This window comes from Dreissena polymorpha, chromosome 7 (genome assembly GCF_020536995.1).
Source record: "Dreissena polymorpha isolate Duluth1 chromosome 7, UMN_Dpol_1.0, whole genome shotgun sequence".
Classification (NCBI taxonomy): domain Eukaryota; kingdom Metazoa; phylum Mollusca; class Bivalvia; order Myida; family Dreissenidae; genus Dreissena; species Dreissena polymorpha.
Window position 1 is genome coordinate 37,427,785 of NC_068361.1, and position 18,088 is coordinate 37,445,872.

General features: G+C 36.9%; 2 protein-coding genes across 2 annotated transcripts in view; both read right to left on the reverse strand.

Moving 5' to 3' along the window:
• Positions 1-402: 402 nt before the first annotated feature.
• On the reverse strand, positions 403-9,445 carry LOC127839633 (uncharacterized). Its single transcript, XM_052368018.1, has 7 exons — positions 9,394-9,445; positions 8,017-8,181; positions 5,541-5,672; positions 4,789-4,893; positions 3,565-4,194; positions 2,058-2,219; positions 403-757 (listed from the first exon to the last, which is right to left on the reverse strand). The coding sequence occupies exons 1-7, from the start codon at positions 9,443-9,445 to the stop codon at positions 705-707; spliced, it is 1,299 nt and encodes a 432-aa protein (XP_052223978.1). The 3' UTR covers positions 403-704.
• Positions 9,430-18,088, reverse strand: part of LOC127839054 (uncharacterized) — a 10,189-nt gene continuing 1,530 nt past the window's right edge. The window contains exons 2-7 of the mRNA XM_052367220.1: positions 15,667-15,776; positions 14,752-14,874; positions 12,844-13,038; positions 11,212-11,327; positions 10,496-10,619; positions 9,430-9,904 (exon numbers count right to left, since the gene is read on the reverse strand). Of these exons, the coding sequence (XP_052223180.1) occupies positions 9,801-9,904; positions 10,496-10,619; positions 11,212-11,327; positions 12,844-13,038; positions 14,752-14,874; positions 15,667-15,776 (772 nt within the window). The 3' untranslated portion in view covers positions 9,430-9,800. The remainder of the gene's footprint in view (positions 9,905-10,495; positions 10,620-11,211; positions 11,328-12,843; positions 13,039-14,751; positions 14,875-15,666; positions 15,777-18,088) is intronic.

Genomic DNA, 18,088 nt, shown 5'->3' on the forward strand with positions numbered 1-18,088 from the left:
ACCGATTGTATTGAGTCAAATAGTATAAATCACAATTAAGTAGACTTAAATCATCTAGGTCAGGTAAGTTCATGAACAAATCCGCTGAAAAATGGTTACATCAAGATATATTTCAACAATATAACACACACAAACACAAATCTACATTTCACAGGTGTGCTTTTTTTAAAATAGTGGTAAATGTGTTGCATGTTTTACTCAAACAATATATTGGAGTACATCCATTAAAAAATCAATTTGTATCTAAATATACACACATACACACAAAGAAGACTTCAGTAATATAATATTTATCCACGATCATTCATAACATAGATGCATTTCTCATTTGAGCAATAAAACTAATGGATTTTATTATATACAAATGCCTGTTTAAGAAGGTAAATTATATTCCTATTAAACAGTGCAACCATATATTGAATCATAAGAACTAAACACATATCCTCATATAATTTTAATTAAACAAGTCAAGATCTATCCAAAAAAAACGCAAACAGTACAATGCACAACGGTAGTAGAAACAATTTGCTCCAAAAAGGATATAACACACCCAACATGATTTGTTAAGATAAATAAGTAGCCCTTATGTAATTAAGGCACATATTAAAATATATTTTGTAAGTCAATGTCTATTTAAAAAGAATTAAATGGGAGTAAAAACAATATTCTCTTAGACGGGGTACGAGTAAAACTAACACAGTTTGTTAAGATACAGAAATAGCCTTGAAGTAATTAGGGATGCCTGTCATCTTCGGTTCTGTGAATAAACAGAAAACAGAATTAATGGTTGCATAGGTCTTCGTTTAATACGGACTAACCCTAACCCTAACCCTTACCCTAACCCAAACCAACACAATTTGTTAAGATACAGAAATAGCCTTGATGTAATAAGGGATGCATGTCATCTTCAGTTTTGTGAATAAACAGAAAACAGAAATAAATGGTTATATAAATGAACACATTGCTTTAAAGTGAAGAGACTGCTTTTGCACATCAACACGACCCTAATGTATGCATATGTCTTCTTTTAATACAGACTGAACGGGCGGTAAATTAATCCATTTATGCCTAGTGGACTCTCCCATCATTCTAAATTTGAACAATTCATTTCCAAAATTAGGGATGTCTTGTATATTTATTTCTATTTTTAGATTATTTCTTTCAGAAATTCCTGTAAGAAAACAGCATAGACCCAAATGAGACGCCGCATCATGCGGCGTCTCATCTTGGTCTACGCTGTTTTCCAAGGCCTTTTTTCTAGACGCTTGGCATAAATGGGTTTAGGAGTTTAGGTCTACAACTAAAGAATATATTTCCTTTACCAGTATCACTGCAACTTACGAGATGGAGTTTACGACTAACGGATACATTTTCATTACCGGTAGGATTTGATATAATGGATTTTAGAATTAAACAGGTCAAGTCTACAACTTAAGAATATATTATCTTTATCGGTATCACTGTCTCTTGAAATTAAACAGATGATGTATACGACTAATATAATTACATATTTTCTTTACCGAGAGGATTGGACATTATGGATCTTATAAGCAAACAGGTTAAGTCTAAAACGTACGAATAGATTTCCTTTACCGTTAAGACTGGACCCACTAGATCTTAGAATGTAGCTTAAGCCTAAGTATAGATTTCCTTGACTGGCAACATTGGATCTAATGTCTATGGGAATTAAACAATTTAAGTCTACAACTAACGTTAACATTACATTTACCAGTAGCACTAGACATACTCGCTATTGGACTTTATTGCTCTAGAATTAAAAGAGGTTAAGTCAAAAACTAACTTTAAGATTTCCTTGACCGCCGGCATTGGGTCGACGAGTTAGGGTTAATGTTAGGGTTACGTAATCCTGGAAATTAAAAAAAATGTTTAATCTACAACTTACGTATCGATTTCGATCGCTCTAATCATGGACTTTATTGCTCTAGAAATAACAGAGGTTGAGTCTACAAGTCACTTTAAGATTTCCTTGACCGCTGGCATTGGGTCTAAGAGTTAGGGTAATCCTGGAAATTAAATATGCTACGTTTACAACTTACGTATAGATTTTCTTGGAGAGGCGCGGGAAGTGGCGTTGGACTTGGCGGTGTTGCTGGTCCTATTTGTCCTTGCGGATCGTTGTGATTTTCCGGCGTCCGAGGTGGCGCCCCAGTTGGTTTCTCCCTCCAGAAAGTTTGCCATACCTTCGTTGTTTGAGTCATCTGCGGAAAAAACACATATAATCAACGGTTTATTTTATAATAATTGTTTTCTCCTCTACAGCGTTAGTTTGAGTTTAGATAAAACGTTTGCAACCCATAATTGACCGTCTCCACATTCCCGATTTCGAGTTTTGTCGTCGTTGCCTCACTTGGTTAAACGATTTGAGAACGAGGCTTATCTTATAGAAACTGGGATTTCTAGAGACACGTCATACTGTTCAGCAGATACAATTGTTCAGTAAAATAAGATATGATGTTGAATTCACAGTTGAATTATTTTTTGGACTGTGTATATTTGAATATGTTTCACATTCCCTGTAAAATAATAAAAATACATTGTGTGTGATAGAACGGTAATACCAGTAGTTTGCTGATACATACACAGTTTTTATTTGTACTTCACTGTAAACATGTATTATTATTGTTTAACATGATAGCACTAGCGATTATAAATAATTTTTTATAAAACAATTTTTCCAAAATGAATAACTAAATGATATTACGTGATCGTCAACTGGGTCTTAACAATTTTGTATCAAAATTTGTAACATAAAGTTATATCTTAATATAACAAACAATGATAAAACACATAAAGCGTTACATAATTAAATAAGTTAACACATTGAAATACTTAAATGTGCGTCTTAATTATAGTGTCATGATGCTAAATGTCCATGAACGCACATAAGATAACTAGTAATCATAGAACAAAACATAACACATACGTTGAAAAATGATACCACAATCCCCGCTCTCATACAACAGGGCTAATTGCTAGTTGATGTATGAAAGTTTTTCTTGAATTCAAAAAACATGTATCTATCAATATTGTATTGATCACGGAACAAAGGCACGTACAATTCATAGCCTGTTTTCATCAAGAAATATTGTATATATTTGTTGTATAAAACATGTGTCTTTTCTTAAAAAAAAAAAGCTAAATGTATGTTTACTAGTATCTAAATTTCATGAAGTGTCATTATTGTCCTAAATCAGATGCCACTAGCATTGAGCCTTTATTACAATAACGGAAAAAATGCATCTGACTACATGTTATTTGTTTTTTGACGTCATTATATAATTGTGTTTGTTGAGAAATAAAAAGAAAATGTAGTAAATTTGTTAAAACATTCTTTGAAAAAGCCTATTTAGGCGAAATATATCAGAAAAGAGTGAAACTTTTTAAATGTAAATTTATATTTATCCCTACTGGATACAAAACTGAGTACATGTTAACATGTTTTAATAATACCTATCACATGAGAAAGTCGTGATTTTGATAAAGAGGCAATGCCAAAACGTCAATAAAAGGAGAATACAACATTTCCAGTTGGAAATTACTTACAAGTCCGCGTGTCAACCGTCATGGTATTGCTCCTCGTCATCTTCTTCCGGGGAGATGGCGGGGCCGCTCCACGTCTCGTGGTGATGCTCCCAATCTTCGTGCTAGTGGCGGCCCTTTGCAGCCTCGGAACCGCGGTCCCAACCTTGCTGCTTCGTACCCCCGGAGTCTTGACTCTCCTCACATGCGAGCCAGGCGTCTTCGATCGTTTCACCGATGCGAAACTCGGGCCCTTATCGCCTGGGCCTTTCTCGCTTGGAGCTCTAACACTCAATGCTTTAACGCTCGGGGCTCTAACGCTCGGGGCTCTAACGCTCGGAGCTCTAACGCTAGGAGCGCGGACGCTCTTCCCGTGTTCACTCTTAGCTCGAACGCTATGGAAGCTCTTTTCACTTTTTAGCGTCCGAACTTCCATCGCCGTCTCCGGAGACATGGCCCTATCCATGATCGCGGGGTACGGTTTCTTGACGTCACCGTTCATGTACGGGCGTATTGGCGACTTGATCTCACCGTAGGGTGTGATTTCGCCGAAGGTGAAGGACTTCTGTCTCTGAGATTTTCGGCTCACGGCTTTACTGCCAGCCGGGCTTATCGGCACCACCGCTCCATTGTCCAGCATCCCGTTGTCCATTTCTGTAACACAACAAAGCTTAAGTAAATGCATGTATCGTGTTCGGTTAAAGAGCTGAGAACAATATTCGTGTTAGAGTTAAAGCTAAGAAATTATCTGGCGGTTATAAACTTGTGCTTTTTTTGCAAATGTCTCAAATGTCCTACTATCTCCGAAAGCCAATAAGAATCTCCCCAGTGGTAAATTTTGGGTTATTGGCTGAATACTTTAAATGGTGTGGTTTATATTATTAAAAAATCCGATTCAAACAAAGTTTTTTTTGCAAAAGATAAAGTAATAGCTATTTTTCACCAATCATGGCCTAACGTGGTAATGACTTAAATGATAATTCTATGTCTCTAAAATGAGTAAATATAATATATTTTGGATATAAAAAAGACCGGTTAAATTAATAAAAAAGATGTCTGAAATTGAAAATTATATAAACAATATGTAATCATATAAACACGATAAATATACATACAAGAGTCAATCTATGAAAAAATAAATAAGAATTGATTCACGAATACTGAAAATTGAAAAGGCTAAAAGATTGTGTATGTGTGTGTGTGTGGGGGGGGGGGGGGGGTAGGAAATTAATGTGAACGTATTTTTACCCGTGAAAGGATCCGTGTTCTCCAATGTATCTATTCCGCGGGAGGGCCAGGAGCGATGCTTGAAGTCAAGGATCATGGAGCTCTCGGCAATCGGGTTCAGGACGTCTTAAATAATATGAGCATGTGCGTAAACTGTCGTCCCAGATAAGCAGTCCGCATAGGCAAATCAGGGACGTCACTTTTCGCCTTAATTTTTTTTCGCAAATAAGAAACTTGAGTTAAACGAAAAATACAATGAACGTTGAAAGTGTCGTCCCGAATTTGCCTGTGCTGTCCGCAGATACTTAACGCATATGCAATAAGTTTTCATAGAACTCGACTCTAATAAGACTAATAGTTGATTAGTTTAGGTCGCCGTGGTGTAATGGATATGGTGTCCGCCTTGCGACCGGGAGGTCACGGGTTCGATCCTCACCGTGGGAGCGTTCTTTAGATCTCCCCCAAAGACACCAAGTACTGGTTCTAGGCCCAGGAAACGGACTCGAGAGCCTAAGGCTTTCGACGCAATCGAGCTAAAATAAATAGGTTTAAACTAATAGTTGATTTCGGTAAAATATCGTAAATTACTGTACATGCGTTCATACAAAATGATATTTCTGCAAGTACAGTAACGCACTCGTGTGTCAAATTATAAATGTTAATTCTTATGTATGCATTAAAGTTGACATTTTTCGAGAACTTTGGACTACCATAAATGTAATTCATGAGTCATATTTTGGTCAAATCAATGAAAACAGTTTAACTCATAATACCTCTGTTTTTCTTTTTTCTCAGAGGCGGCTGATAAGTGTCACGCCCTATCTCCAGGTAAGGGTGTTCGACAGCCCTGTCCATGCCCGGGGGTGCGTCAAGTGAGATGGACATCTCGCCCAGGGGATGATCGTCTGGAACGCACATGAGACTTATTCTGAGAAAACTGGGCTTAATGCATGTGCGTAAAGTGTCATCCCAGATTAGCCTGTGTAGTCCGCACAGGCTTATCAGGGAAGACACTTTCCGCATAAACTTGATTTTCGGTAAGGAGGGACTTCCTTGAAACTCAAAATTCTATAAAAGCGGAAAGTGTCGTCCCTGATAAGCCTGTGCGGACGACACAGGCATATCTGGGATGACACTTTACGCACACGAATTATGCCCAGTTTTCTCAAAACACGACTCATATTATTGCATAAGGTTATATAAACATGTAGATTAGTATTCAAGTAAATCACTCCTAGAAGGCATTTCGAAAGGGACGTTATTCTGAAATTGAAAGCATCCATAAAATGTATAACCACGTCAACTTACATGTTGGTCAGTCAAACACCGTTGCAATTTTTCGGGTGGTTTTACATGACTAGTAAGTCGAACACAAGTCAGATTATCCGAGAGGTTTTAATTAACTTATCCGTTGAACACCGTTGAGAGTCCGATTGGTTAAAGGACTAGTCTGTCAGTTACCGTTGAGATTGGCCGAGTAATTGTACGAGTTTAGTTCGTCGAACAACATATATATTGTCCGAGAGCTTTAAAAGACTGGTCAGTCAAACACTATTAATATAGTCCGAGTGGTTTTACGGGACTAGCCAATTGGACGCCATTGAGATTTTTCAAGCGGTTTACATTACAAGCCAGTCGAACACTGTTGAGATTGTCCGAGAGCTTTTATAAGATTAGTTAGTAAAATACCTTTTAGATCGTCCAAGTGATTTTACAAGACGAGTAAGTAAAAAACAATTGAGATTGGCCAAGTTGTTTTAAAGACTATTCAGTCCAAAACAATTTAGATTGCTTACACGTTTTTTGGAGACAAATCCCTACACCACCGTTGAGATTGTCCGGTGGTAATACGATACTAGTTTTCTAATTGCAAACAAACTATACTTGTCAGACCTCCCATACAGGGGCTCTCTAACAAACATTACTGCTGTTTTCCCCAAAACTAAAACACGCGCAGAACGACGACTTCATTTATTGTGTTAGCATTTAATTAAAAAAAAAATTTCATCAGGTGTTTCTGGAAGCTCATAGACCTTTACGGCAATAACACATTTTTTTTTATATATTAGCCAAACAATACCATATTACAAACTTCAACGACGAGACCTCCCATACAGGTTATTTCTAAAAAGCACACAGTCATAAATAACATACGATTATTTTATTAACAATGCAAGCCCATTACATATCGGACGTGTTTGGAAAATTGGTATTAGAAAAATAGCACCAAGAATAGATATAAAATGTGTAAAGTTCACTGATAAGCATAAAATAAAACAAATACACCTTGCATATAGGAGGATCTCCGTTTTCATGCCATTTCTCTGCAATGCGAGTTCGTAGTCTAAGACGAGATGACAAAGCGTATGTACATTTTTAACCCATTTATGCCTAGTGGACTCTCCAATCCTTCTAAATTGGATCAATTTATTTCCAAAATTAGGGATGTCTAGTATATTTATTTCTATATTTAGATTATTTCTTACAGAAATTCCTTTAAGCAAACATCGCAGATCCTGAAGAGACGCCGCATCATGCGGCGTCTCATCTGGGTCTACGCTGTTTGCCAAGGCATCTTTTCCAGACGCTTGGCATATTTGGGTTAAGAATATGTGGGTCGTGTCGATCAAAGATGTGTGTTATGAAATTTGCGACCAGATCTCAGAACATCAGACAAGTCAGCGCATCCGCGCAGTCTGATCAGGAGCAAATAGGTCCACTTAACAGACCAAGAAATCTATTGTTGCGTTAGTGGCTCAAAGAGTCCTTGGCGTTGAATTCTCACCTCATGTATCATATTAACGCACTACGGTCAACAAAGCAATTTAGCCCTTATTTGACCATAATAGGGTAGGGCCATATTTAAAATACAACTATTCCAGATCAAACAATCTGAATCAATTTTATTCACTTATTTTCTTCTCTTTTGTTACGAAATGTCAAACAATCAGCTTCCCCAGTCATATTTTGCACTTGCAGATGATTTTTCATTTTAACCTAAAGTAAGGTTTAGATAACAATAAACTAAAATATTTCCTTAACAAATTGAATGTTAAAGCAATTACATTAACAAAAATAAAGTCAAACTTTTGCGCATAGAGACCCTCATAACCATACCTTTTCTCGATATTAAAGCTGGATGAATAGCTCCATACTAGACTGCCCCAATGCGCAGGATTGTCTGGAGCTTTGCTTGTCGCAACTGACATCAGACTCATTTTTGCATTACGCGGCTAAAATGTACTGTACCTGTTATAAGAATCTTCTTCTCTCGGGCTTTTCTCTTCTCCGCGAGTTTGCAGTGGTAGTGGAGGCAGCAGACAACGACAATGCTGATGATTAGGACGCCACAGAGTACAATTAGCACGATAAGCCACACTGTGTCCCGCTTCACATCCGGAACCGGAAGAGTACCTGGGTGCGGACACGATGGGATCAGATAAAATTAGACTTCTAACCTCTAAAAGTTATTTTATTAGTATTTTAAATTAACGATTGAACCATGTGTAATAAAACTGACATATCAATAGTGAAAAAGTAGAACAAGTTGAAGTGTAAGGAGCAGTAGTAGTGGTAGTCGGTGTTGTTGTCGTAGTAATTGTAGTTTCAGTAGTAGAAGTAGTATTATTAGTGGTGGTGGTGTTGGTGCTGGTGGTAGTTGTGATGGTGGTGGTTTTGAAAATGATGGTGGTCATGGTGGTGGCAATAATATAAGAAATACTAGTAGTAGTAATAGTAGAAGTTGTACAAGTAGTAAAGTAGTTGTACAAGTAGTAGTAGTTGTAGTAGTAGTAATAGTAGTAGAAGTAGTAGTAGTAGTAGTAGTAGTAGTAGTAGTAGTAGTAGTAGTAGTAGTAGTAGTAGTAGTAGTAGTAGTAGTAGTAGTAGTAGTAGTAGTTGTAGTAGTAGTAGTAGTAGTAGTAGTAGTAGTAGTAGTAGTAGTAGTAGTAGTAGTAGTAGTAGTAGTAGTAGTAGTAGTAGTAGTAGTAATAGTAATGGAGGGTGAACAATATCAACGCAATTTTACTATATTTCATACTAATTACCAATTTTAAATAGTCCATTTGAATTTATATCAAATTGAGAAAATATTTATATTGCGATTTATATTTTTACTTTTTGTAATAATGGAACAAATGTATCTGCATTATATATAAAAAGAATATTTAATTAATAATGTATAAATCCCCGCACACCAACTCACTTTGTGTCACACGTGAATAGTCTGCGTTGTATATTTGAAGAAAATACGTGCACGTATGCAACTAGGAACACCAGAAACACACTTCATACATTCATCGATATCGAATACATGAGACGCGTTCTGAGAAAACGGTGTTTAATGCATGTGCGTAAAGTGTCGTCCCAGATTAGCCTGTGCAGTCCGCACAGGCTAATCAGGGACGACACTTTCCGCCTAAACGTGATTTTCGGTAAGGAGAGATTTCCTTGAAAGTAAAAATACCATGAAAACGGAAAGTGCCGTCCCTGATTAGCCTGTGCGGACTGCACAGGCTAATATGAGATTACACTTTCCGCATATGCATTAAGCCCAGTTTTCTCAGAACGTGGCTCATATATACTTTATTCAAATATAACCCCCACCAATACAAGGTAATCAAATACAAATGAGAATAAGATGTGGCAGTTGTGGAACTTGGTTTAAGAGTATGTCCATTTATTGTTCTAGCAAAACGTTTTTACTTTTTAGTATCTGATTGTCGACGATTGGTTTGAATAATATAGTCGCTCTTTTTAGGATGCCGTACACAAATAAAATATCACAAGTGTTTAGATAAATTATCAAATTAATATTTGTGTCTTTAAATTTGAAAAATTTCTGAGGCCCATTTATAAGATTGATCCAGTAATTTGTATCCATCTTTAATATGTTACACTTTAGAAAGAAGCTTTATGCATATTACGGAGTCTTCCAAAGTATATACAACATAACAAAAACTTGAAGATGTTGCAGTTAATGAACTTTCTGGTCCTCAACCCGCTCAAAGACCTGTTTAAGTGCTGTTTAAATGTCAAAGTGGTGTCAACACAACAAACTTCAAAACTGCAAACGTCATCATGCAAACGGAAGTGCAAAACGGTGGTGCCTGATTTTGTTGTGCGCCGTTACATGTATCTGAAAGATGAACAGGAGAACGCTGTTATATTAGATGTTTAAATAGTTTTATCATTGACGATTTTCGACAATGAATGTAAAATGTAGAATATATATTTTAATGAGATGATTCGCATTTTATTCAAACGAGCAAAATAACACTTATAACAAAAAATATCGTTGATGTGTAATCGAAGTAGATAAAATATTTAACGGCACTCAATATTATATATCGTATAATATAATATTTAAAAGGAAAACAGTTGATTAACGACTAGAATGCAATAATTAGCGAAAATTAACTGCCCAGGCATTTACAAAATATCATATGAGTTTCCTGTACAAAATAATGCGAATACTCGGCCATGCAATTAATCACGCCGAAATAATATTGATAAAGAAAGAACAAACGTTCTGATTGGTTGAACATGCCATCTAAAGACATAAAAAAAAAATTATGCGGTAACTTGGTTTAACGTAAAGTTCGGACTACGAGAGTCACATAAAAACGGACGACACTAGTATGGCAATAATGGAATAACAAAGCCAGTAAAATATCATGAATGCAATTAAAACAAAAATGCAATACACTGGCAACAACATAATACATACCGTTAGTGTAGAGCTCCAAGCGGAAACCGGAAGTTGGGACAACTGACGCGTTTTGTCCTAAAACGCACGTGCCTGGAGCGACGCTTGCCTTCGACCTAGTTGAGTTGTCTAGACCGTCTAGAAACTGAATGAGGAAAGAAGAGACCAGCTGTTTAATGCAGCAATAAATCTAACGAATTATGAATAAAACACGTAAATTGAAAAAGTGGCATTTGCGGAAGTAATTGAAAAGAAATAAGCTGCATAACAACTGAGCATTTGGAAGTGACTTGTCAAAAATTGGTGGAGTAAATACAATTTATTATTGATGAACGAATGAATTTTGCCATTAAAATTGATATTAAAAAAAAAGAAGAAATTAATGAAGACATACTGAATTGTGAGAAACAATAAACTGACTAATAAAAGAAAACATTATTTGCACAACAACAATAATTATTTAAGAGCCTCGCTTTGATATATTCGGGCTTAATGCATGTGCTTAAAGTCTCGTCACAGATAAACTTGTGCACTTCGCATAGGCTCATCATGGACGACAATTTCCGCTTTTTGTGAAGATTTCTTTCAAATGAATTCTCTTTTGAGCAAAAATCCAGTTTAGGCGGAAAGTGTCTTCTCTGATTAGCCTGTGTGCCCTGCTAATCTGGGACGACAATTAACGCATATGCATTAAGCCCTGTTTTCCCAGAACGAGGGTCATCTAATGTAATATTTACCATGCAGAAGAAAGGGGACGCGGCCCCTTTGTCCATGTTGTACAACATGGTGATGTATTTGTCGCTGGTTTCGTTTCCGATTGGAATGGTGAACAGGCAGTTCAATTGCTTCCCGGCTTAAGAAGTGAAAAAGAAAATCAACACAAACAGTTAAACAGCTTCCAGGCTTAAAAAGAGAAAAAATAACTGTAATGGTTTTACTGATTCCCGGCTGTAGAACTGTAGGAGAACATGAATAGTTTTACTGCTTCCTGGCTTGGGAAAAGTACAAGAAAAATAACTTTAATAGTTAAACTGATTCCCGGTTTTAGAAGAGAAAATGAAAAAAACTTCAACAGCACACATACCATATTTACATAAAATATCTTTCAGTAAATACAAAATATCTGAAACGCGCGGCTTTATTTAAAAATTCATCCATTTGAGTCTAGTTATTTGGGTTAATTTTATTTCGTTTTATATACGCTCTGTGAAATATGTATTTTCATAATTATAAAATGTCACGCTGCCAGAACACGTTTCGTGGGAGCGGCTTAATCAGTACTAGTAGTAAAATCGTTATAAATGAAAATATAACCTTTGGCATGCCTACATTTAAGTTTTTTCAAAATAACCGTTGAAGTGCGCTTTATTGTAAACGAGAATTCCACTTCCTCTTGAGATGTGTGTCTAAAATATCTGGGCCGTGCTCTGTGATAAAGGGGGTTTAATGCATATTCGTAAAGGATCGTCCCATATTTACCTGTGCAGTCCGCACAGGCTAATTTCGGACGACACTTTCCGCTTTTATGATATTTTTCGTTTACGGAGAGTCTCTTCTTAGCAAAAATCCAGTTGAGGCGAAAAGGGTTGTCCCTTATTGGTCTGTACGGACTTCACAGGCTACTTTGGGACGACAATTAACGCGCATGCATTTTTAATCTCATTTTCACAGAGCACGGCTTATATACTTTTAATAAGATATATATACATGTATGCGAAAAATTATCGAATATACATTGTAACATGTGTTACATGTCAATATTGAAGGGACACCCGTAGTTGTGTATCTTTCATCGTTATTGGGACCTAATTTTCACTGTACGCATGTGTACACTGATTGTTTCGTCACGATATTTTCAATAAGAATTTTATTTAACAAACAATACGCTTTATTCTATGATATGTTTCGCATTTTTTCTACATAACATACAATACAAGGTATGAATTAAATGATAAACATTCAAATTTGTCTACGAAAGTCGATTAGGCATCCATTGTATGCAACGAACTCATATGTTCTGGTCATTTCTCAGATAACTCGCTTTTGGTCAGTTGCATTCTTTACAAAAGTGTCTTTACACAGTTGTAAGTGAATCGCATTCTATTTACTTAAAAGTATCTTTACACTAAAAACTGTTGACCAATCGCATTCTTAACACTTTAAAGTGTCTTTGAACATTAAAGTGTTTGTCAATCGCATTATTTACACTGAAAAGTCCTTACACTTTAAAATTTCAGTCTATCGCATTCTTTACACTTTAAAGCTTTGATCAATCGCATTCTGAATACTTAAACGTGTCTTAACACCTAATTGTTTCAGTCAATCGCATTCTTTACATTTGAAAGTGTGACAGAAACACACACACGTACTTGTTGAAAACGGGTTTGCCGTGCAGCTCGTGTTTGTGACCACATCCAGGCGTGTCTTGTTCTGATCAAAGCACGATTCCAGGTAGCCTGTGTAATTGGTGGAACAATCCTTGGTGCCGGATGTCGTGATGTAGTCGAAATAGTTCGTACCAATCAGGGGTTCCGGACACGCGCTTGAGCCATTTAGTGCCGTGCCTAAAAATATGCAGTTTGAAAGTATATGAGCCGAGCTCTTCAAAAAGATGGGTTTAATGCATGTGCGTAAAGTGTCGTCCCAGGTGAGCCTGTGAAGTGCGCACAGGCTTATCAGGGACGACACTTTCCGCTTTTATGATATTTTTAGTTTTAAGAATGTCTCTTTTTAGCAAAAATCCAGTTTAGGCGGAATGAGTCGTCCCTTATTAGCCTGTGCGGACACTTTACGCAAATGCATTTAACCCCTTTTTCACAGAGCATGGCCCGTATTCAGTGTTTAACTGTACAATTATAATTTTATCTTACAGCTAAATGATTTAATAGAACAAATACGACTCATTAAGAAAAGATAAGGTTTTCTCCGCAGTTTTTTTAGATCAGGTTTCATCCACACTTATTTTTAGAACATTACGTAGGGACTATGTTGTTTTTGTTTTTTATCGAGTGCACCGGGATTGTCTCCCATATGGCCATCGCCCCCAGAAAGACGTGTCAGTTGGTTACGGGGGATAGTGCAAGATACAGGAGACACCCCGTTCCAGAGGTGACCCTGGGTCTTTTAGTGCCCGGTGTATAGCACCTAGTACACTGCACCTCGGTTTAACGTCTCATGCGAAAGACGAGTTAGTAGGTTAGGTGCAGCGGGGAATCGAACCAGCGATCTCTGGATTGTGAAGCCAATGTGTTACCACTAGACCACGGATCCGCTACACGTAGGGATTAGTTTTTTTTTTGGCCTTTCACCCCTGATTGCGTCATTTAGGTCATTGGGTTCGCAGTCGTTTAAAGAGTTTACGAGTGTATGTGTGTTTACGATGGATTACTATAATATTATAAATGTGAAAAACACAGTGTTAGGATATAAAACTGGAATGAAACTGGTGAGACTGCATTTTCGATTTAGTTAAAATGTCGAATGTACTCAAATTAAAAATTACGAAAATAAACATGGACGTGGTCATTATACAACTTCGGTGAGTAGAACAATAATTGTATGTAAATAAATATAAAGTGTGTAAAAAGAAGAGTTGTTTAAAGACTAAAATTAACAATATCGGCGGGAATAAATGCTGAATCATGCTTCACGTAGCCACGGTATGTGTCTACACATTTTGTAAATTTTAAAATGGCGGGAGCCATTTTTTTTTTTTTTTTTTTTTTTTTACAGTTGTGAAACAAGAACTGTAGTTTGAACACAGCCGTTTGTGTTCTACTTGAGTGTTACATTTGGAACGCTGATTAAATTTGAATCGAGGCGTGTAGCGGTATTTTCTCTCGTTACTTTTCTTTTGCGTGGAATTCTTCAGGACTATTTCGATTTCCGTAAACAGGAAAGATCACAATAAATATTACTACGCAATGTAAGATTCAGTTAATTTCATGTGTTTGCTTTTATTTTAGGAATAAATTAAATAAAACAATATTGTAGGATAAATAGAATACTATGTTAGTGTGACTGTGTACTTAAATTTATCCCACTCGTGTCAGAAAGGCTTACAAGGCTCGGCAAGCCTCGCCATGTAAACCTTTCTTCACTCGTGGGATAAATTTAAGTACACAATCACACTAACATAGTATTCTCTATGTTCGTGGGCCATTAGTTTTCATTACTTTTTAAAACGTATGTATTATTATACTATATTATACTTAAATTAACTAAGTCATGTTTTTTCATGGATCAAGGAAGTCCTTGTTTAATGAGACTACTGTTACCTTCTCGAATCATGGGTTCGAATTCCTCCAATGCCCTTGCTGTTGTACACACATTGTATCCTTTAACGTCCGCACCGGATAATTGGGCGCTTAGACGCGTTACAATCACTCCGGTACCGAGTGCTAAGTAATAAAATAAGATGATGAATATATATATATATATACATATATATCTTAACATGAGTCTCGTTGTGGGAAAATGGGGTTTAAATGCATGTTCGTAAAGTGTCTCCGCACAGGCTAATCAGAGACGACACTTTCCCCCTAAACTGGGTTTTCGCTAAGAAGGAACCTCCTTTTTATATAAAAAATATCATACAATTGTACAGTGGCATCCCTGATTTGCTTGTTCGGGTCGCACTGGCGTGTTTGGGACGACACTGTCTCTCCATGCATTTAGCCCAATTTACCAGAAGCAAGGTTGATATCAATGGAATTCAAATTCTCATCAAAATATCACAACTCAAATAAACATATCGTGTTCGTTTTACAACTCTTATTTCATAATGGCAGTCGTTTGATACGGGTTTTTTTTTTCGGATTGATACTACTTTATATTTGAGTGTGTGAATATGAATACTTAATACTCTTATTCGTATTACATAATTAACCCTTTGCATGCTGGGAAATTTGTCTTCTGCTAAAATGTCGTCTGCAGAATTTCTAAAATTAGCATTTTCTTCGATTTTTTTTCAAAGAATACTATCAGAATAGCAAACAGTTTGGATCCTGATGAGACGCCACGTTCTGTGGCGTCTCATCTGGATCCAAACTGTTTGCAAAGGCCTTTAAAATTCAGCTCCAGCGCTTTAAGGGTTAATATATTATCATATAATCTCTAATTATGGTGCACTTTCGACAGTGTGAATCGCTTGTATAAAAGCAAATTAAAAGTACATCATACAAATTACTTACGCATATTTATATAATGGTAATAAGCGTCCGCGTGACTTTCGTGAAATTCTATACACATCCAGAAAAATAGAGCTGGAATTCCGCTGATGATCACTTTGCTGGTTGTCGACCTGTTAAGAAAACATATAAAATATGTTAAGCAAGAAACATACCTTTCGCTGAGAAAACGGGGTTTAATTCACGTGCGTTAAGTGTTATCCAAATGCTTTAAGCACAGGCTTATCAGGGAAGACTCACTCCGCTTTAATGAAGCACAGGCTTATCAGGGAAGACTCATTCCGCTTTAATGAAGCACAGGCTTATCAGGGAAGACTCATTCCGCTTTAATGAAGCACAGGCTTATCAGGGAAGACTCATTCCGCTTTAATGAAGCACAGGCTTATCAGGGAATACTCATTCCGCTTTAATGTAAGCACAGGCTTATCAGGGAAGACTCATTCCGCTTTACTGTAAGCACAGGCTTATCAGGGAAGACTCATTCCGCTTTAATGTAAGCACAGGCTTATCAGGGAAGACTCATTCCGCTTTAATGGTATTTTTAGTTTGAATGAAGACTCTTCTACACGAGAATCCAGTTTTGAGCGGAAATTGTCGTCCCTGATTAGCCTGTGTGGACTTCACTGGCTAATCTGGGACGAAACTTTAAGCACATGCATGAAACCCCGTTTTCCCAAAGCGCTACTCAAATGAATAAAGCCTAATAATAATACAACCAAATGAATCGTATTTCTGTATTTCCGTGTACGCTATAAGTGTGAATTTCTAGTGGAACATCTACCTGCTAGTTTACCTATTTTAAGCTTTCTTCTAAAGTCGGTCCTTCCTTACGTCTACCTATGTTCATCTATGTATAACCGTATATTGATTAATCCTGAGGTAATAGTCATGAAATATGTTTGACGTTAAAATTACGCTTTGAAACATTTGAATGTCACTGAAATTAGTCCACGCATTTTCCTAAACTCGGAATGTACGCGGTAAATCATTGAAAAGTCAGTCAGTCATCTTATGCGAGGGTTATTCAAAATGAAAAACGACTGATGGGATGTAGTTAACATATGGTCCGTGTTCTGTGATATAGGGGTTTAATGCGTGTGCGTAAAGTGTCGTCCCAGATTAGCCAGTGCAGTCCGCACAGGCTAATCAGAGACGATACTTTCCGCAAAAAAAAATAGCTTTGTGCTAAGAAAAAACTTTCTTCAAACATAAAATAACATACATGCGGAAAGTATCGTCTCTTTTTAGCATGTGCGGACTGCACAGGATAATCTGGGACGACACTGTACGAACATGCATTAAACCCCCTTTTCACAGAGCACGGACCATATGTTAATTAATAATCATAAATGTGCATTCAAAATCCATAGGAATATTTTCTTAACAAACTGGGACATTTTCAATAAAATACAATAATACATAACAATGTCTATGACAATTTAAACAACCATTTTCAATAATAAAAAACAATAATACATAACAATGTCTATGACAATTTAAACAAAACGTGTGTACTTCTAGTAGAATGCGAAAATATGTTGACGTTATAAACGCTTTTAAGTTTGATAACGGTTACGTCTTTAAAGTATCCCCATTCGTGGCAAGATCTATACAATAGTAAATGTAATCGTTGATCACCAAACCATTTAAAATAGTATTGTTGGGGTATATTCGTGGATTCTTTCCTGATTTTGTTTTCAGATTTTTGTGAATCAACAATTGTGTTGTTATGATATGACGTATATAAGCACTCGTACGTTATTCAAGCATGTGAATCATTTATTGCATTGCAGTGCACGTGTCCGTCCCCTCTACGTTCGCCCGTACGCATGGCCCGTATTTGCGTATACTTATAACATAACTTAGTACAGATCACAAGTGGAGTTGACATCTTAGCGTTTTGCTTACACTGTTCAATGTCTGACTTACCGATAAACAACGAAAGAAAATAAGACCTACAGGTCAACGACCGAAATTAAGACCTACAGGTCAACGACCGAAATTAAGACCTACAGGTCAACGACCGAAATTCAAACCTGCCGGTCAACGACCGAAATTAAGACCTACAGGTCAACGACCGAAATTAAGACCTACAGTTCAACGACCGAAACTCACACCTGCATGTCAACGACCGAAAATCACACCTACAGGTCAACGACCGAAATAAGACCCACAGGTAAACGACAGAAATTCACACCTGCAGGCCAACGACCGAAATTTCCACCTACAGGTCAACGACCGAAAATAAGACCTACAGGTCAACGACCGAAATTCACACCTGCAGGTCAACGACCGAAATTCACACCTACAGATTTAAGACCGAAATTCACACCTACAGGTCAACGACCGAAATTCAAAACTACAGGCCAACGACCGAAATTCACACCTACAGATTTAAGACCGAAATGCACACCTACAGGTCAAA